At 36.5% G+C, this 21,959-nt stretch overlaps 1 protein-coding gene across 1 annotated transcript in view; it reads right to left on the bottom strand.

Annotated features, from left to right (window-relative positions):
* The window catches only part of LOC129271116 (fibrillin-2-like), a 54,137-nt gene that overhangs the window by 7,224 nt on the left and 24,954 nt on the right, over positions 1–21,959 (bottom strand). Inside the window, exons 16-35 of the mRNA XM_054908477.2 lie at positions 19,076–21,731; positions 17,865–17,983; positions 17,104–17,222; positions 16,406–16,653; positions 15,094–15,190; positions 14,271–14,524; positions 13,644–13,804; positions 13,148–13,316; positions 11,837–12,049; positions 9,859–9,967; positions 8,213–8,377; positions 7,395–7,678; positions 6,537–6,758; positions 5,978–6,225; positions 5,209–5,386; positions 3,402–3,611; positions 2,508–2,729; positions 1,350–1,547; positions 888–1,028; positions 582–651 (exon numbers count right to left, since the gene is read on the bottom strand). Of these exons, the coding sequence (XP_054764452.2) occupies positions 582–651; positions 888–1,028; positions 1,350–1,547; positions 2,508–2,729; positions 3,402–3,611; positions 5,209–5,386; positions 5,978–6,225; positions 6,537–6,758; positions 7,395–7,678; positions 8,213–8,377; positions 9,859–9,967; positions 11,837–12,049; positions 13,148–13,316; positions 13,644–13,804; positions 14,271–14,524; positions 15,094–15,190; positions 16,406–16,653; positions 17,104–17,222; positions 17,865–17,983; positions 19,076–21,731 (6,083 nt within the window). The remainder of the gene's footprint in view (positions 1–581; positions 652–887; positions 1,029–1,349; positions 1,548–2,507; positions 2,730–3,401; positions 3,612–5,208; positions 5,387–5,977; positions 6,226–6,536; positions 6,759–7,394; positions 7,679–8,212; positions 8,378–9,858; positions 9,968–11,836; positions 12,050–13,147; positions 13,317–13,643; positions 13,805–14,270; positions 14,525–15,093; positions 15,191–16,405; positions 16,654–17,103; positions 17,223–17,864; positions 17,984–19,075; positions 21,732–21,959) is intronic.

Below are 21,959 nucleotides of genomic sequence, written 5' to 3'. Positions count from 1 at the left end.
GGATACAACATAATACTTTACTACTTTCAAGCTAGGCACTGGAGGCAGCGAAGTACAGATGCATTGCAGTCTGCAGGCACAGACCCTGGTTGAATCTTTATCAACAATTAGGTCTTGACACAAGACTAACACCCATACAACATGCTTCAATCCTTGAGTGACCTCTATGTACAAATCCGAGTAAGAGACTTTAGACTGCGTATTCAGACCACTTTCTTCAGGCAAAGGGTTTGCACATAAAGCTTAATGCACAGACCATTTATCCATGCTATTGTCCAGATAGAATATCATAATCAACATCCAAAGATGTGATGCTACAGGCTAAAAGATAGTTGAGACAATAAACTTCTTGGGTTTTTTTTAAATAGAATTTCAGATGATTTTATTGTACTTTAATTTACTCCTACTTGACATGTTTGGATGGACTCGGCCTTTCAATAAACTACTGTAATAAATTTCAGGCAATAAAAATTACTTTAACTATTAAGGAATTCAGTACAACATCAGTGGCACTTCCATGTCAATGTATATTTTAGAGATTGCCATAATTAACACAGTTAACATGATGAAGAAGGGTTTACCTTGTAAGAATTGCTCTTTCAAATGATAGGTAGCTATTTCCACCAAACATAGGAATGCTGTATGTAGATGCTGCCAATAGGGAACAGAAAAGACATTATTAATGTGAAACGACATGAAAAAGAAACATTCATCAATATAAATAATAGGAAATTGCATAACTCTCTACAGATTAATTTAGCCCTGTGGTATGATATATAGTTAATCTTTACAGAAGTAACCAGTGATATAATTTGACTTTAAAATCATCAAATCAATTTTAAAATGATACATCTACAAGACTTGTACAATAAGTTTTTTTTACGTACGTTGGTCACAGATGGGTCCGGAGAAGCCTACACTGCAGAGACAAGACGCTTGACCGCTATCACTCATGTAACACTGACCGTCATTCTGACACTGCTGATTGGTTGGAAGCAAGTCACATGATGATGTCTCACAGAGGTCCCCTGTAGTGCAAGATCACAATTAAATCAATAAAAACATATATATTTCACAATACGGACAGAGGAGAGTAAGTCATAACAAAAATATATCCTTTTTAACATTAGCAAAAAGGGAAATCAATGTTATTGCTAAAACAGCAATTCAGTCAAAACTATTGTATCTCCTTAGTTGTTTTTTTTAAACACTGAGCACTCAAAAATAATCAGATGCAACTTTTTTGTATAAATGATATACTGTTCATTATTATTTGTTTCTTAGACATCAGGTGATGTTATTTGACAGGGACATATGGTCATGTGATCTGGGGTCAGAGGTCACATTACCTGAATAGCCTGGTGCACATTCACACAGGTAACCAGTCGAGGAGGAGGATGATAACACACAGCGGGCTTCGTTCTGACATCCATGATCAAGATTACATATCTCATCATTACACTGGGAGACTGAAGACTGGGCTAGATTCTCGGTCAGATCTATGACCTCTTCACTCACTGTTAGACTGCGAATACATCCTGAAAAACCTGTACAATCAATCAAACAATATTCATTCATTTCATTTATTTATTAATTCCACATGAAAAACCATCAAAATCAAATAAATACAAAACTTCCATGACCATCAAGGTGTATTTGCCAAAAGATCAGCTTAGATTTCAGGATTGATGATAATAATAATAATAATAATACGGAAGGTCTTGAATTAGAAAGAAAAGAGGACCCATTTGATAATAATAATAATATAGGGTATTTATATTGCGCACATATCCACCTTGTTAGGTGCTCAAGGCGCTCCTATATTACCCGGCTAAGCTAGGCGTTCATAGCGCACACAGCTTTTTAAGGAATTACTTCCTACCTGTACCCATTTACCTCACCTGGGTTGAGTGCAGCACATTGTGGATCAGTTTCTTGCCGAAGGAAATTACGCCATGGCTGGGATTCGAACCCATGACCCTCTGTTTCAAAGTCCGAAGACTAATCCACTGGGCCACAACGCTCCACATGATAGAATATAGAACAATAACCCTAGATTTCTGGAAGAAGTCTGGTTGCTGTTTAATATACCAACAGAACATCAAGTTGTGGACAAGGGAAATAACAATAATAATACTAATAATAATATAAATAATTAATAATAGTAAAAATATTCACTAAAGTATGTATTCTACTGCACTACATATAAAAGACTCCTAAAATGTCTTGTTATTAGTGAAAAAGATGTGTTTTGAGTTTTGTTTCAAGTTATTTATGGATGGTGCTTTCCTGACCAATTGGCCTTGGTTTTGCACACTTTTTTTATTAAATCAATGTTTACTGCGACTATAACTACATTCATTCATCTTTAAGCTCAATTCATACTTAAGATGATTCACTTTCCCCATCGTTCATGTCTGTCTAGACTTCCAAGGAGAAACATGGAGTGCAATATCTAGTTCCAAGACAGAATACAAATCAAGACTGAATATTATGAATCGACTTACCGCCAGTAATTCCAGCTCTTGCGGGCACCGTCACTGATGATGCCACTCCCCCGATGTATGTCAATCCGACACTGAGTCCTACGCTAGATCCAGAAGACTGACCGGTCACAGGACTTTCCTGGTCATTCAACCATAGCTGACCATCTCCATTCCGTCTGCTCACTCTGACTGTATACCACTCTCCACTGTCCAGTTGGTTGTCGCTTACGAGCGTAGCAGGTCCTATTAAGATGAATGATAGAATGGGTGAGAACATCCCTGCAATCTGATTGGTTGAAATCACTATATATGAACTTTTACTGGGCTACATGAGCAATATCAACAATCACAACACTAGCCTTATGATTTAAAAACATGCTAAATAATATTGTTAACTTTTCCTCCAAATAGTGCGATTTCATAAGCAACACTCATGTATAATTCATGCATGATATATCAATTGTTTATGGTTTCTGTAGCCTTCAAATCTACTATAAATCTTTATATTCATTGAATAGGTAAAGTAATGGCACTCCCTGGAAAAAAAATATTGGTCTCATCGGGAGACTGGCTCAATATTGCGACTTATCTCACTCAAGGCTAATCAAATATTTATAATGGCAAATCACCTGACAACTCTGTCACTCACGTTCACATGTGTGAATGTCATGTGACTTTTCCTGCCAATCAGAGACAAGTATCCTGCAAGGCACCGTGCACACGGCACCCTGACTAAGCATATACAGCCTGCTTTCAATTTATAACTTTGTTGCTCATTCCGAAGACAACAAAAACCCACTTGTCGAAACAACGAGGTTGGGAGGTCTTTTTCAGGACCCACATATGCCAATGGTGTACTGAGCAACCACTAGATTCATTTTGAATATAAACATTTCTAACGGTCGAATGACTAACCTGATCCAAGGTCAAAGGTGAATTGAATCCGTCGATCAACAAGACCTATCCCCATGAAATCATTCTCAGCCGAGTTCCAATATATAATACCATCATCATCAGTATCTGGTCTAATCTCCATGGTAACGGAGGACAAATACTGGATCCTGTTACTGATATTCACTGCTAGGTACGAGGAGCCAGAGAACTTGGGAACGGTCACAATCTCCGCTGAAATAACAAAAATAATCATTAAAAAAAAATAAGATGACAAAATATAATGAGCAATAAGAAAGTGATCTGCCGATAGAAAAAAGATTGGGGGGGGGTCCAAATTGATAGATGACTACAGAAAAAAATATGTAAATAGTTAAGAGGATGGTAGAATTGAATAAATTAAAGAATATTGGTTTAAGTGATTTGTCTTTAGCACGGTTTGATTCAAATTTAAATAACAGAAAACAATATGTTGCGATAATAAAATGCTAAATCAAATGATCGATGTATTTCCCTTGGAGTTCAACAAGGATCTATATCAGGTCCCTTACTTTTTTAAATTTATATTGATGATATGTTAAAAGTTTTGAATCATGGAAAGTTAGTAATGTATGCTGATGATACTACCCTATATGTAAGTGCTATATACGAAATACAAGTAAAACTTCAGAATGATTTTGATGCAATCGCTAAGTGGATCAAGTTAAATAAGTTATGTTTCAATGTTGATAAAACCAAATATATGATCATTGGAAGTAAAAAAGACTAAAGGTATTAAAAGAAATTGAAAAGTGTAATAGTTTTAAATGTCTTGGTGTTATTGTTGATAATTTGTTATGGGGCAATCATGTTGACTATGTATGTAGAAAAGTATTTGCAGGACTTGCTATGCTCAGAAGAGTCAAACCATATGTTGATGAAGCTTCAATGAAATTATTATATGTATGCCTCATTCAAACACAAATGGATTACTGTTGTGAAATTTGGGGGAATAGATATTTAGGTCAAATTGATAAGTTGACTAAATTGCAAAAGAGGGTATATACACCCCCTCTAATGAAATATTTACTCGTTTAAGATGGATGCCTTTTAAGAAAAGAGTAGAATACTTCAGGTGTATATTTATTTATAAATGTCTTCATGACTTATCAGCAGATTGTTTTAAAAATGTTTTAAAAGAAATTTCTAAAGTTCATAATGTAAATACTTGACAAAGTGCTCATCATGATTTAGTTAGTGTTAAAAATGTTAAAACCCTTAATAATTTCAAACTCTCTGTTAAAAGACATTTCCTCAATCTTGCCTAGGCCGATCGACTGGGATGCAATACCATTTCCCTTTTAGGACTGATGCTTTTAACTATAATCTCTTTTTTGATGTATTACTTTATATAATACTGTTGTCACTTTATACATCTGTATTTTAACAATATCATATGAAATGATGATTGTATATGTATTATCACCATTGGTTGTTTTTAATTGTATATAGTTGTATTGTTTGTTATCCAAGGCCTCATGGAAGATCAACTTTTGTTGAATGAGCTATCCTGGTGAAATATGAATGAATAAATAAATAATAGAATGCAAAGAAAATAAACAAGAAGAGGGAGGTGGAAATGCAATGGAAATAAATATTCAAAACTACTTTTTGCAAGAAAATAATCTCTAAGTATGACTAGTACAATGTGAAAATAATCAGGTCTACATAGAATATACATTATAAAATCAATGAAAATGAAAAGTAATTCATATCAATGGAAATGGTTGTAAATCATTTAATAAGATCTACTTAAATATCTAAACTTTTGCTAATCTGAATGAAACCCTACCTTGTTCACACCTAGCACCACTCTGACCTGAAGGACAAATACACTCCAGTGTGAATGCATCAATGGATTGGCATGTACCACCATTCAGACAGACTGTAGAGTTACATGTACTGTGTTCACATTGCTCTATATCACCTCCTTCTGTAGCCAATGAAGGGTACAATGACGTTTCGCCAACCTAAAATAATAAATAAATAATCCATAAACACTCATATCAGTTTTTGCAGTGCTCAAGCAGTCAATTGCTAATACTACCTTGGCTTATAATAAATCTAATAAATATCACTTCAATTTTATAGCAATAAAAAGCAAAAGTATGTTTTTAAGATCAAATTAGTGACACATCCAGGAATAAAACGTAAATCTCATTACTTTACATTTTAGCAATCATCAAGTCCTAACCTCATCTCTAAAGTAGAAAAGCACTGATCCCCCAACAAAAATATAAATATTACCTTCCAGTCTCATGCTTGTAATGGTTTTGATATGCAGTGAACATGATGTCAAGGATGGAGTCCACTTATCATTTTGGTGATTAAATTGCTTTATAGCAATCATTTTAGGTGCAATATCAATAACCTTTCACTATCATTCAGAGAAAATATCCTGCATCACTTAAATTCACAATGAGACCAAATAACATTTCATCTTTGAAATAAAAAATTAATTTTCAGCATCCATCTGACACAAATAATAAGACAGAGTAATTAATGTGAGATGGTAGTTTGTGACAGGGAAATAACTGTTTCTACAGTGCAACAATTTTCACCTTCAAGATTTCAATGCATCCATAGAATCCTGTATCAAACATGGAATCTTCATGAAGGAATGAACGCGTAGGGATGCCTCCCATGTAAAGAAGACTATCTACCGTTAGACCAATGGACCCACTACCATCATGATCTACTACATTGTCATCCACTATCAACTGAGCTGTGTTCTGAGTCCGTACAATGGAGATAACGTGCCAATCCTCAGCTGTGACGATGTCACTGGTCAAAGTAGAAGTACCACTTCCTGTAAAAAAAGGGAGTAAATGGTAAGCAGTAAGTTGAAGTAAAATGGTAAATGGTAAGTTTTCAAAGGACACACACAAAAAAATTTTAATCCACATTTAGAGGTATGTCAAATATCTGTATCGAAACATAAAGTTATTAAAAACATTTTATATATCGCCTTATTTGAATGAAATTTAATGAATCTTGAATCTTTGGATCAATTTCTCAATTGATACATAAAATATCATTAGTCATTCTCAGGTGGAATGAACAACAATGAACAACATTCGAGAATTTATATCCTATTGTCATTAATACAAGTACACTAACCCAGGTTGAAACGTAGCTCCACAGCATCCTCAACCATCCCTAGTGCTAAGAAATCACCGGCAGCCAATGAAGTATCTTCTACGTACAGAATAAGAGCATTCTGTCCGGAGGATCCAGGTCTGATACGTAGACTAATCCTAGTTTCTTGAGTTGACAGACCCTCAGGCCACAGGTAGCCCAAATATGAAGTACCACGGAAAGAAGGTGTTAATTCACTCACATCTAAAACAGAAATAAAACATACATGTACAAATGAATTACATGTTATAATTCAGTTTGAAACTGTTATTTTTACTTTGAAAATCCTAAAGAAAATGTGTTGAGGGTCCAGAAGATGAAAACGAGAACAAATAGTAATACAAAATCATCACAGAAATAAAGAGACTTAGACTTTGTATGAACTACACATCTCTCTGGCACTGCAATATCACTTAACTTTGGAAAATAAAGAAGAAGAGCCTTCATGGATATGCAAGTGGAAAACAAGTGGATAGGGTATTTTCCACATTTTTTTATTATCAAAGGTCCCATTTCTAAACTGAGATGATACTATCTAACAATGGAACTGTTTGCAAGTTACAAAGCTGTTTGCAAGTTGCAAATAAAATGACTTTACACAAGACTGGAACATGTTCTAATGACAATATTTCCACATATTTCAACATTTTCTGATAACCCACATCAAATATTGACAAATAAAAATCTTTGCCTTGAGAAATATCATATTTAAACTTTAATAGCTGATGGGGGAAAATGTTCAGAACCTGATGAAGCACCAATCAACGTGTTCAGGTGTGTAAAATTTACGATCAGTTTTTTAAACATGCCATAGCCGTTATATATTCAATGACACCATACCTTGTTCCTGGTCACATAAGATTCCCATCATGCCTAGCAGACAGATGCATCTGAAGCCATCTTGAGTGACTACACACGACGATCCATTACTACATCCAGCCGTCTGACAAACATCCATTCTCTCTTCACATCTATCGCCATAGTAACCATCATCGCACTGGCAGGAGTAGGCGGAGCCTGGTTGAGACTGGCACGTTCCATTGTTGAGACAAGGGCGTGCCTGACAAACGTTCCGGCGGCACTGAGCCACATTCTGTAGCTCAGATATGTCGGATGGGTTGAAACTATAGAACAAAAGAACAATACGTCAATTCAAACAACTAATAAGGATTGTTAAGACTTTGAATAATGCAAGCTGTACCAAGTGTTATCAGTCAATAGTTTTGCTTTTCCAAAAATAAAAAGAAGAAAAGTTTTATTTCAGCAATGTAATAATTTTCATAATGTATTGGCTTAGCAAATCAGATCCACAGTTAGGCAAAACCTCATTTGAGTATCAGTCAGTTTGCATAAATTATACAAGACTAAGTATCACTATAGCCACAATGAGCAGATAGATGAAGTGTGCAGCCCATTAATCTATACCACTGCCCCAACAACATGTCACACCATTCAAGTAAGCCCGCAAAGCTATAGGCCAGAAATTATTTGAGACAATAAACACAGTATATATATTTGGTTTACAATGACCTACATGAATGCATATGTCATTTTAAGTCTTACTCATTCATTAACCTTTGGTCTCATGACCAGAGGTAATATGTAACCAGCAAACCTAAGACCAGTTCCAAGCACAGAATAGTAACATTAGGTCTCACCTATATGTTTGGTCTTGAATAACCAGAGACAATATGCAACCAGCAAACCCAGGACCAGTTCCAAGTACAGATGGGAGAACAGAATAGTCCTCATAGCCTCCGACAAAGACTTCAGATCCAACATTCAAGGACTGCAATGATCCACCAGCTTCACCAATCTTGGGGCTTCATAGATGAGAAGAACAAGTCATATTAATCAAACAATAATTCGATTGATTGATTTTATTTCATTTCATTCATATATCATTGTCAACATTACATAACGACTGTCAATGGTATAATCATTCGGATATGAGAGGATCATCATAAGCTCTCAGGGGGTGCAAGAAAAAAATTTGCAATCAATTGCAACTGAAATTTTGGATTGCTAATCTACAATAGATATATCAATTGTATCTACATGTACACCGAATTAATTTTTTGCAAGAAGCAGACCAGCAATGTAGATTTGCAATTAATTGCCAGACTTGTGACCTAAATTTCACTTTCAATTGATTGCAACTTTCTTGCAACGCCCCATTAGAGTTTGAGAGTGATGTCTATATATGAAAAGAAAAAAAATAACATTAATAATTGAAAACATGTAAGCCTTACATATATATATATATTGTAAAGAAATGGATGAAGAGAACAATGGTAGGCGTAGCTTAAATCAAGGTTCCCCAGAGCTATCTACCCTTTGGAAAAATTGGTGATGCCGAAAAAATGTCCCTGCCGGGAATCGAACCTGGGCCCCCAGCTTTAAACGCCGGTGCCGTAACCACTAGACCACAGAGACGGGTTAGTGGCTAAGGCGACCCCGATCCGATTGACCGTCAGATAGACAGATTTTAGACACTATACCAATTATAATTTCCTTTGTCGGGTGAAGATGGGTTTCGAACAATGACAAGCCGCCATGCATGGCGGCTCTGTGGTCTAGTGGTTAAGGCACCGGCGTTCAAAGCTGGGGGCCCGGGTTCGATTCCCGGCAGGGACATTTTTTCGGCATCACCAATTTTTCCAAAGGGTAGATAGCTCTGGGGAACCTTGATTTAAGCTACGCCTACCATTGTTCTCTTCATCCATTTCTTTACAATATTTAAATAAAAGAGTTGCCAAAGCTGTTGTACATGTATAACTTTACACATACATATATATATATATATATATATATAAATATTAGAAACACTTTCACTAATTTGTGATTACTAACATAATCAGAAATTATTCTACTGTGATTCATATGCACTGCATATCAAAAGCAAAACCAAACTCTGAACACAGTGGCCTGTATTCTGAACTCGGGTTTGATTTGCTTTCTGGTCTATAGTTGTGGTTTAACTATATATGGATAGCCACATGTGACAGGTTTCTCTAACAGTATGACAGTACAAGTTCAATTTGACTCTCAATTCACTCATACCTGACTGGGAATAATTACTGAAATAGTTCTCTTCTTTATTAAAACATGAGTAAAGAGCCAAATAAAGACAGGAAAATGCGATTTTGAAATGTTTGGCTTCCCATAATTTCTAAGGCTTAAAGGAAGCAATTTCCATATGAGCTATTTTACATATTGGGTTATCCCCCAAAATACCCAATAAATTTGAAAGCAGAAAAAAAGTGTTCTAAATAGCTGAATATCATCAGGTTTTAAGTCTTACCTCTGTCCTGTGACATTCATCTGACCTTCTCGTCCACTCCTTAAGATGCTCACTTCAACCAACTCTTCAAGAAGAATAGGATCGCTAGTAATAGATCCAACACCGCTCCCTATTATACAACATAAAACAGTGTGTTAGTATCACTTCCTTGTGAACAGATGTCAAAAGGATCTTAATTTGTAGCATATTATACAGTCCATTAATAAAGTCAAATAAACTTAATTTAACAGGAAATGTGTTTATTATCAAATGCATAGGTTTTACCTCCAAGCACTTTATGATACTTATACAACATGGTATAAGAGGCTGTTCACATGTGACATAACAAAAACATAGCTTTAAAATGCCTAACTCTTATTTTTTTCTTTTTACAATGTTTTTGATAAATAAATGTATGCTTCTAATTTTTCTGATTTAGTTTACAAAAAAAAATTGTCATGGATATTCTTCAACTTTCAGGAATATTAATATAGTGCCAAAAATTTAGTTTTATGCATATATAAAATTAGCCATTAATGTAAACAAGTGGAATGCCTCTGGCCGTCTCACCTGCATCACGCGATTCAATATAGCAGCAGTGCTGATTTTGAAAACTACTATAACTCGCACAAGATGTTCAGTGATACTTGGTTACTCTTATTTCCACGTTTTATGAACTAGACCAATACACTTATAGAGATATGATGGCAATTCAACAAATACCCCCAACGTGGCCAAAGTTCTTTGACCTTACATGACCTTTGACCTTGATCATGTGACCTGAAACTCGCACAGGATGTTCAGTGATACTTGATTACTATTATGTCCAAGTTTTATGAACTAGACCAACACACTTTCAAATTTATGGCTGTAATTTAACAAATACCCCAATTTGGCCAAAGTTCATTGACCCTAAATGACCTTTGACCTTGATCATGTGACCTGAAACTTGCACAGGATGTTCAGTAATACTTGATTACTATTATGTCCAAGTTTCATGAATCAGATCCATAAACTTTCAAAGTTATGATGGTAATTCAACAGATACCCCCAATTCGGCCAAAGTTCATTGACCCTAAATGACCTTTGACCTTGGTCATGTGATGTGAAACTCATGCAGGATGTTCAGTGATACTTGATTAACCTTATGTATAAGTTTCATGAACTAGGTCCATATATTTTCTAAGTTATGATGACATTTCAAAAACTTAACCTTAGGTTAAGATTTTGATGTTGATTCCCCCAACATGGTCTAAGTTCATTGACCCTAAATGACCTTTGACCTTGATCATGTGACATGAAACTCAGGCAGGATGTTCAGTAATACTTGATTAACCTTATGGCCAAGTTTCATGAACTAGGTCCATATACTTTCTAAGTTATGCTGTCATTTCAAAAACTTAACCTCAGGTTAAGATTTGGTGTTGACGCCGCCGCCGCCGTCGCCGTCGCCGTCGGAAAAGCGGCGCCTATAGTCTCACTCTGCTATGCAGGTGAGACAAAAATGACTGAACATTGGACTGTTACTTTTTGAATTATAAAATACCACTAGTAGTGCACCTTAAAATTTATACATTATTGGTTCCTTTTGGAGTGAATGTCTCGAGTGTCAGATTGGCGGATAGGACTCAAATTTATATGATAATATGTTTAAGTGCTAATTTCTTTTTAAAGTAACTGTTACACCCGAATTATTATGCCAGTGAATGCCAATGTACATATGTCAAGCCATATCATCATTTAAACTTCTTTTACGACATCAAGAATTATTTAAAAAATATTTAATTCTTGATATCAAGAAATCATATTCTTGATATCACCAATTTGTGTGTTGTGAACACATGGCATTAACTTAAAAATTAAGCGTAAATCCCTAATATATCTATTTCACTGTTTGAAAATCAATTTGTGTTTGAATTTTTTTTAGTTGCAAATGATTGCAACTCTTTTTGCAATGGGCACCAGGTATGAAAACGTGTTATCTAAAGTGAAATCCTACCCAAATCAAAGTTGAAGACAAGTCGACTATCTTGAATACTGAGTGAGAAGAAGTCCCCTGGTCCTGACTCCTGTTGCGCATACAAGATGATCCCTTGATTTTCCATGATGAATTCAAGTTTTATATAGAGCTCGTTGAGGACAGGCATTGAGGCAGGAAGAGAGGTCTTTAGGAAGGATGTTCCTGAGAAATGGGGCACATTGGTCGTTGCTCCTGGACAGATTAAAATAATTGAGAGGATTTTGTTACAGTGCAGCTAAAGTTTTGGTGCGGCGCCAATCTTCAGAAGTGTAGTGTTCTCTATGAAAATGTCAAATATTAAAATCTTGTACCCTCTTTCCATAACGTTTATATTTTTCTTTAAACTCTATGGCCATTGGCCCGTATTCTGAACTCTGGTTTAAATCAAACCCTGGTTTAAGTATGGAGAGCCAATTGGAGCACAAATCCCTAACAGTACACATTGGATTTATTAACTCATATGACACCCAAATTGTTCATAATTTTCTGGGAATGATAACTGAAGTATTTTTCTTCATTATGAAAGCAAAAGGAAACAAAATAGTAAACATAAGAAATATACAATATAAACATAATTTTTGAACTTTTGGCTCCCCATAATTTTAGCACAGAGTTAGACCATGGTCTAAGTTAAACCTTACTTCAGAATACGGGCCTTTGAGTTTATAACAATAAATAGAAAGCTACAGACAAAGAACATTTTTATCTGGCATCCCATTAAAATAAATTTTCATGTAAAATCAGTTTCTTCTATGAAACAAATTTCCATTTCATATTCTCCACAGCATAACTGTTTTATGGCCCACACATTCATATAAACTAGTAATGAATCAGAATAGTAATAAATGCACTTTAAAATGTCAATGATGGAGATATTTTTCTTTAATTTCTGTGTTCAGTTTTGTTCCCTGCGCCAATGTAACAGATGCTTTTACAACTAGCACTTGAAAATTAACAACTGTGCTTGAAGATTTGAAATGAACATCACAAATATTCTGAGCATACAAAATGTTAGAGGGTTGAACTATTGTGTGTTAACAACATCCTGCCCCCTAAAATCCTGTTTGACCTGAGGGGTGTTTCACAAAGATTTATGTGTGATATAAAGTCATACTTAATGGTCAGTTGAACATGATCATTATCATTCCACTGCAATGGTCAGATTATAAGGTAAGCATACCACTGTTTCACAATCTATGAGATTATATGATAAATGACATGTGTGCATTGTTCTTAAGCATTACTTTATACCAAATATAATTCTTGTGAAACCACCTCCCATGTGTTTACCTTCTTGACACAGCATGCCAGTAAAACCCAGATCACATCTACAGTAATCAATCCCTTCATTATCCACCAAACAAATTCCATTCTCACAAGCTAATGTATCGCAGGATGATGAAGATTGGCATGTGGGTCCACTAAACTGCTCCAAACAAACACATGAAAACCCATTCACCTAGAAAGAAAAGAAAGCATTTCCTAGGTAAGGTGATAGTTTTTCAACGCATATGAAAATGGGGCATGCAAGGACCCAGTTTCAGAAAAAAGAATGCAGGTGAGACAAATGGTGTCACAAACATTTTTAAAGTTTGTTTACTAGTTATGTACCTTACGGGTGCAATTAGTTTATACAGAAGAGTATATTAAAATAAGATGATTATTTGCTTATCTGACCTATATTGTTACCATCCAACAGACTTGACTCCGGGTTCATACCTCATAATCTACATCAGTTTGTATATTCCCCCATTCAGCTTGAGTTGACATATTATTTATTATTCACCTGATCAATGCAAGTTCCTCCGTTATCACATGATGTCGGTAGGCAGTCATCAATGTTTACAGAGCAGCCTGAATCGGTAAAACCTTCCCTACATTGACATTCATACCCCAATGATGAAGACGTAGAGGGCACACACGTAGCTCCATTCAAACATACATCAGCTGCATAGAAGAAAACAGGAAGGGTCAGAGTTCACACATTTTAAGTAAGAATAAAGGATTTATTAAGATTTTTTTACCTTTAGCCAAGTTCAGATATTACATGACAAAGCTCAACAGATTTCATAGTTCGCGATTGGTGACCTATCAGCACTTGCAATAAAACAGCATTCAGGCATTGTTTCATCGCCCCTGGGGCCCCATTGCAAAAAAAGCTACCATAATGGTAACCTTGCCATCCAATCGTAACTACCATGGTAATGCTGCTAATCAGCCAATCAGAATCAAGGATTCCATACAAGTTACCATTGCATGGCAAAGTTACCATAATGGTAACTTTTATGCAACATGGCCCAGGTGACAACAATATCAACTGCACTTTGCAATGAAATAATATCTGGAAGGGGGTATGAAATATATTCTGTACCAAAAAGATATCAAAGGAAAGAATCAGGAAGAAAAGTCTTACTTGCACAATGATCACATTCAAACGTATCCTGGAGATTAATACATGGCACTCCTGCCGGACAAGGGTCAACACTGCAGAAGTCTTGTAGCTCGCATTCAGCACCACTGAAGCTGCTTGGGCATACACATGTATAAGGGGTTCCAAACACTGTATTGGGACTGTTCTCACAAGTAGCCCCATTCAGACAGGCATTGATTCCACAGGGTATGTAGAATTCGCAGTGGGTTCCAGTGAAGACTGGAGTACATGAACAGCTGTACGAGAAAGCAATGAATGAGCTGATCATTTCATTTCAATTCCAATGCAGGGGTATATGCCAAAAAGATGTTCCAAACTTTTCCACAATTTTTGGACATAAGGTTAAGGAATAACAAGAATAGAGATTTTAGAAATGTGAGTCTCAAAAAATTATTACCTTTTAAACACACAATCATCTAATCTTTTTTTTGCTCAACATGATGTTGCATACTAGATGTAAATATCAGTCACTTATGTAAATGTAAATTTGCAGAGTCATTGTATCGCTTTGCTATAGTACTTTTTTTTCTATGAAAAAGCACGATTGTGCCCTGGCATATATATATTTTTTCAATATTAATGTTAATAAAGGTTTGCTGTCACCCAGGAATTCCACTTTTTTCTGCAAAAATCTCAAAATTGATTATTTCTCCCCCAAACCAACTTATACAACAGTTCAAATCAATGCCATTGTATTAATGATAAACTAATATTAATAATCAATTTATCTTGAATAGAAAATGCCACAACATATAGAATCTTTTCAATAATTTTCAAGTGAGAAAATAAAGAACCGTGAATATACCTGTATCCACTGACGAGGTCATTGCATTCTGCTCCATTTTGGCAAGGGTTGCTCAAACATTCATTGATCTCTGTATCACAATTAAGTCCAGTGTATCCTGAAACATGAAGAAAAAACAAGATTAGCCTATAAACATCCAGTAAACAGAATTACAAAAACATTTTTTTTCTTTTATCCTCTTAATCGAGGTATTTATTCACAATAACATGTACATATATATAAATACACACAATTAAAAACAAAAAAAAATCAATTCAATTCAATAATGCAATAATTTTTTTAATATCACATTTTTTCAGAATTCCGAACTTGCTTTTTTGTTTACATAAACTTTCTAAATAATCATAGTAAGCTTGAATTCAATCCATAAAGAATTTGTATCATATTTTTTTCCTTTGAATAGGCTTTTTATATAATTTTGATAAATAACAAATTGAGCAATAACACAAAAAATATTACACATAACATTGATCGAATTTTGCAGATCATAACCTATAATTAATGTTTTTTCAACTATAGAAATAGTAATCTCGAAAATATACAATACCAACCTTTCTATAATTTTCCAAAAAAATCTAACATATTTACAATACAGTATAAAATGAAAAGTGGTATCTGATACCACAGAATTACAAGAACATAACAAGTTTTGAGACATAAGGTTAGCCAAGAAACCCAAAGCTTATTGATCACTGGGCTGATTTCTATGATTTTTGCATTGATTATTGTGTATTATATGACACCTAGATATTTCCTTGTCATTTGATTGGTTGTTTGATATCGATCATTCAGCCCATTTTACAAAGACGTCATTAACCGTGCAATTTTGGATCCATACGATTTTGTCCATTGCACGCGGGCACTACAAGGAAAACCACTCGTGTTTGCGACCCGCATGCTGTATGTATGTAACAATCAAAAGACCAAGCTCGCATATTTTACATCGAAATTCATAAAATTCATATGAAAAAGATTTTTTTTAAAGGTGTCATATAAACCAAATAATGAATGTTATTTCCATTTGTGCAATGGACAGAATACTTCATTTGGTGAAAAATGAAATGAATGATCCATTCAACTCGGCTACGCCTCATTGAATGGATCATTTCATCTTTCACCTCATGAAGTATTCTGTCCATTGCACTCATAAACATTCATTACTTGTATACTATATAATCAGATGTTAAAATCAGCATGCAACAAAGTCCCTCCACCATGAATTATAATAACTTTGGATATAAACGGTCATTCGGGACATGGCTACTAAATACAAACTGGTCTATTTGATGAAAGAGTAAGCGATAATACAAACCTGAGGTGCAAGTACACTGGTAGCTGTCTTGCCCTACATCTGTGCAAGTAGCTCCATTAAGACAAGGGCTGCTGGCGCACGCTGAGAGATCTGTGACTTGACATAGATCTCCTAAGAACCCTTCTAAACACTGACATTCAAAGCTTCCATCAAGCACATTGGCTATACAGGAGCCTCCATTCTCACAGGGGTTGAAGAGACAGGGGTTGTCAAACTGACAGAGTAGACCGATGAATTCCGTTGGACATCTGAATGTGAAAATGAAGGGATTTTTAAGGTTACTTTCACCACACAGCTACCTAGTCAAGAGTTGTGCCCATCAATTTTGCCACATGAATGATTTCAAAAGCAACTCTTTGTAAGTCTGGGCCCTGGTCAGTCTGATACATACTATAACCATGGTAACAGGATTGTATTATCAAAAAGTTACCAAAAAGCATATTGAAACAGTAATTTTGCTGTTTTGATTGCATTTCAAATCAAGAGTGTGTAATGACAAGGTTAAAGTTAAACAGCTTTTATTTTGGAACAACACCAAATACAGCAGTATAAATTGTACCAACAATTTCAGGACATTTTTTAATTTCTAATCATATTCCAGCAATCGGGATTAAGGAAAACTAGATCCTGTACCTCTAAGGGATAATGGGCCAATTACCAACAAGGTTGAACATAGAAAAAAAAACAATGTTACTAACCTGCATTCAAAATTTCCATTGATACCCGTCACGCAATCTCCATTTACACATGGCCCACAATCACTGACTCTTTCTTCACAAAGAGGTCCTTTGAAACCTTCCTCACAATCACAATACGGCTGGAGTAGAAAACAAAGAAGACCGTCCATCAGAATGTTTATAGATATGATGAGAATGGCGGTAAATGTCTGCCAAATATTACCATCCCGACACACAATCATAAGCTTGGCTTCAGCTTAAATGCTATAAAGAACTTTAGCATTTCAAGAAATGAGATTCCTTTCATTTGCTTGACCTGCATACTATTGTCATCCTTATAAAAAGAAACAATGGCATAGGGAAGATACATTGCTAACAATCTACAATAAACACCTGTCTGTTCCCACTTAAAATAAAAGAAAATATTCAGATTTTTCTGACATTTCATATTTATGCAATTCTATGAATTATGTGCATCAGACCCTCTGTAAGTCCAACCTTCCTGAAATCATTGGTCTCTTTTTTCTGGTTCATATGAAAGGTTGTAATGTTCTCAAAATCAAATTTAATGTGCTTGAGTGTAAATTATGTACAATCAGAACCTACATCAAATTATATACATATATAAGACCTTCCTGGTGAATTATTTTTTTTTGGTTCAAATGAAATTGCTTTTATATTATCAAATTTAATGCCTTAAGTCAAAATGAACAAACAAGTTTGATTATTCAATGAAATAGTCCATTTCATTAGTATGATGATTACCCTTCAATAAATCTCACCTTAGATCCATTTGGATAGCAGATGGCACCGTTCTGACAAGGATTATTGGGATAGCATACACTTGGAGCAAACTGACACCATAGGCCACTAATGCCATCAGGACAAAAGCAATACAAACCTGAAAATGAAATGAAAATGTCAATAAAGCATTGGAAGATGACGGGGGGTGGCCAGGACACTCCCCTCCCCCATGAGGGATCATCAGGCAGATGATGAAGATAATAATGATAGGGACGACGGTGATGATAGTGATTTCAGTTAATGTATAAATATGATGGTGGTAGGGGTGATGATGTTGAAAGAAGAATAAGATTATGAAGATGAAGATGCAAGTCTGTGGCGTGGGAACAATTTTTTTTTAGTGGGGGTGCTGATGTCAATTTTCCAACCCCCCCCCCCGAAAAAAAAAGATTTCTGTAAAAAATGGAGGTCACTTTTGTTACTTTTTTAACATTTAGTTAAACCTTCCAGAATTCCAGGGGGTGCTGCCTGTGGAAAATAATACACGCAGCACCCCTGCTTTCCAGGGCCATGTGAAGATGTTGATGATGACGATGGTGAAGATGATGATGGTAGTGCAGATAGTGGTGATAATGGCGATACTGGTGATAATGATAATAATGATGATGGTGATAATAGTGACAATGACAATGATAGTGATAATGGTGATGATGATGATGGAAGTATCAAGCTCAATCCCATTATAAAGAATGAAAAAACGTATTCACACCAATTTCAGCTTAAGTGCAACTCTTAACCATTTGCTAAATGAAAACAGGTGGTCCCTCTACATAACAAATGGAAATGACCAATTCTGAAATTAATCTGAATAGATAAATTCGATCCTAATGGAATTTAAAGGTTTGAAATGAGAGATTTATGCCTATTGCAAGATTCCCCTACCCCTTCCACTTTAGCAATGCTTTGATTAGTAAAGTAAATTTTTAGATTTCACCTCAGATCAACATGTTAATTATGTATGTACTGTTTACATATGACCTACGAAAAACATCAAAACATAAGATTAGTTAAAAAAAAAAGATTTACAAGCAAGATGGAAGTGGCTGGACTTTAAGCATTAATTAAAAGCATATCTTCTACATATAACATTCTGTCTGCACTTTTCTAAAAACTTTCTGCCATTATAGTTGAAAATCCAACACAAGACATTTATGATACATGTTAAATAAGTAACCAGCTCAAGTCTTACCAAAGATATCACTGAAGCATATTCCATCATTAAGGCAGGGGTTAGGCTCACAAGATGTTACTTCACTTTCGCACAGTGGACCAGTCCGCCCGGGTGCGCAGTCACATATCACATTATTCCCTTCACTAGTACATCTGCCCTCATATAAGCATGGGTTATCATCACATGGGTCATTCAAATCACATCTTAAACCAAAAAAGCCAGGTGGACAGTCACACGAAAATGTTTGGGATCCGTCATCACTGCAAGTTCCACCATTCAGACAAGGATTGCTGCTACATGCCGGAGGTAACTCTACTTCACACCTGGTGCCATCGAATCCTGGGGGACATTGACATGTAAAAGAAACAAATCCAACATCTTGGCACGTGGCAGAGTTCAAACAAGGGTTGCTATCACAAGGTCTGGGGATTACATTAGCGCAGGTGGTACCATTGAAACCTTCCAGACAATCGCAGGTAAAGGAATCCAGGTCATCACTACATGACCCTCCGTTCAGGCATGGGTTGCTATCACATGGATCTGGCACCTCCCTTTCACATCTATTTCCTTCAAACCTGGGCGGGCATGTACAGACGTAAGAGACAAACCCATTATTGGAGCAAGTTGCAGAATTCTGGCAGGGGTTACTCAGACAAGGTGCTGGCGTCTCGCAAGTGGCTCCAGTGTATTCTGATGTACATTGACACGTGAAAGATGTAAAGTCAATGCTGTTGACGCAGGGTGCTAAGTTCTGACATGGATTGCTCAGACATGGAGCTGGGGTCTGACAAAACAAACCAGAATAGTCTGGTGGACATTGGCAAGAAAAGCTCTCATCTCCAGTATTCAAACAAGTCGCCCCATTTCTGCAAGGATTACTCAGGCAAGGGGCTGGGTTTTCGCACAAATCTCCTGTAAAGTCCTGGGAGCATTGGCAAGAGAACGACTCAAAACCTTGGTTGATGCAGGTACCACCATTCTGACAAGGTTCACTGAGGCAGGGTAGTGGTGTGGAACAAAGAGAGCCTGTAAAATCTGGTGTACATTGGCAAGTGAAGGAAGTGAATCCTTGATCAATGCAGGTTGCTTCATTGCTACAAGGGTTGCTCTCACAAGGCCTTGGTATCACTCTCTGACAGCGCTCACCACTGAAACCATCCGGACACTCACAACTGTATGAGATGAATCCAAAGTCTGTACAGTTTGCATCGTTCTCACAAGGGTTGCTGGAGCAGGGGAGAGGAATAGCAGTCTCACAAAATGTGCCTGTGAATCCTTCTGCACATTCACATGAGAAGGAGTCATAATTGTTATTCTGGCATTCAGCTTCATTTTGGCAAGGGTCACTTTCACATGGCAGAGGAATCCTTGTTTCACACCGCGTGCCTTCAAAACCAACAGGACAATTACATGTATATGATGCACGGTTGTCATTAGAGCAAGTTGCTCCATTTAGACAAGGGTTGCTTTCACAAGGAAATGGAATCCTTGTCTCACAATTGCGTCCTGTGAAACCTTCACTACAAACACAACGATAGTCTGAGAACCCATCATTGAAGCAGGTAGCACCATTAGCACATGGGAAGCTTTCACAGGGGAATGGAATCCTGTTGCCACAGTCATCACCGTTGAATCCAAATGGGCATTCACATCTGTAAGAATAATCCTCAAGGTCATTTACACACGTTGCACTATTCAGACAGGGGGTGCTTTCACAGGGTAACGGAATGGCATTTTCACACATGTCACCTTCAAATCTATCTGAACATTCGCAAGTGAAAGAAATGAATCCGTCATTGCTGCACGTGGCTCCATTCATACATGGGTTGCTATCACAAGGGAATGGAGGGATAGTTGATTCACAACTAAATCCAGTAAAACCATTATCACACATGCAGGTGTAATGTGTATCATTGACATTCATGCAGTCTCCGAAGTTGCAGGGACTACTGTCACAAGGAAGTATCTTCACCGAACAGTTCATACCTCGGAAGCCTTCTTCACAATCACATCTATAGTTATTGACAAGGTTAACACAAACACCGTTAACACATGGCTCAATGTCGCAAGGTAGTATACGCCTCTCACACTGCGGTCCAGTGAATCCTGAGTAACAGCTACATGTATACGCAGTATTGTTCACATTATTACAGAGTCCATTGACGCATGGGCTGCTATCGCAAGGGGTGATGACAGTTTCACAGAATTGACCTGTGTAGAATTCAGGACATTGGCATGTGAAGTCAGACCCCTGAGGTACACATTCACCCCCTTGAAGACATGGTGAGCTATCACATGCTTGAATCTCCTCATCACAGTCTCTTCCTGTGTACCCTTCATCACAAAGGCACTGGTAATCACTTCCTAAAGATTGGCAGCGACCGAACACACATGGATCAGGGGTGCAGGGCAAATCAGTCTCACAGAGCTCTCCGGTGTACCCTGTGCGACATTCACATTCAAACCCTGATGCCATGTTGATACACTGTCCATTGTTGGCACATGGTGAACCCGAGCAAAGGTCAACTTCCGTTTGACAGAAGTTCCCTGTGTAGCCGTTGGCACAGTAGCATTGGAAGAATCCTGGAGCAATATTGGGAGGGCATCCAACCTTTCCCTGCTGACAGCAGTATGCATTGTTCTTACATGGATTGGAGTCACATACTTGAAGAATCTGTAATAGTGAAAGGACAAATACAAAATTTAGGTACAGACAGTCAAAGCTGCTTTAGTGACCACCTTTTAAAGAAGGACAACCTGTCTATATAGACCACAAGTTTGGTTTACCTTGAATAGTATTCCCTATTGTCATTGTCACATATCCTATATGAATATGTCCATAAAGACCAGTTTTATTGTTATACATAGCTTTAGCTCATCATTAATAATGGTCTGTCAAAAT

The sequence above is a fragment of the Lytechinus pictus genome, chromosome 11, assembly GCF_037042905.1.
Source record: "Lytechinus pictus isolate F3 Inbred chromosome 11, Lp3.0, whole genome shotgun sequence".
NCBI lineage: Eukaryota > Metazoa > Echinodermata > Echinoidea > Temnopleuroida > Toxopneustidae > Lytechinus > Lytechinus pictus.
The sequence above is the reverse complement of the archived record's forward strand: the minus strand, read 5'-3'. Positions and strand labels throughout refer to the sequence as shown.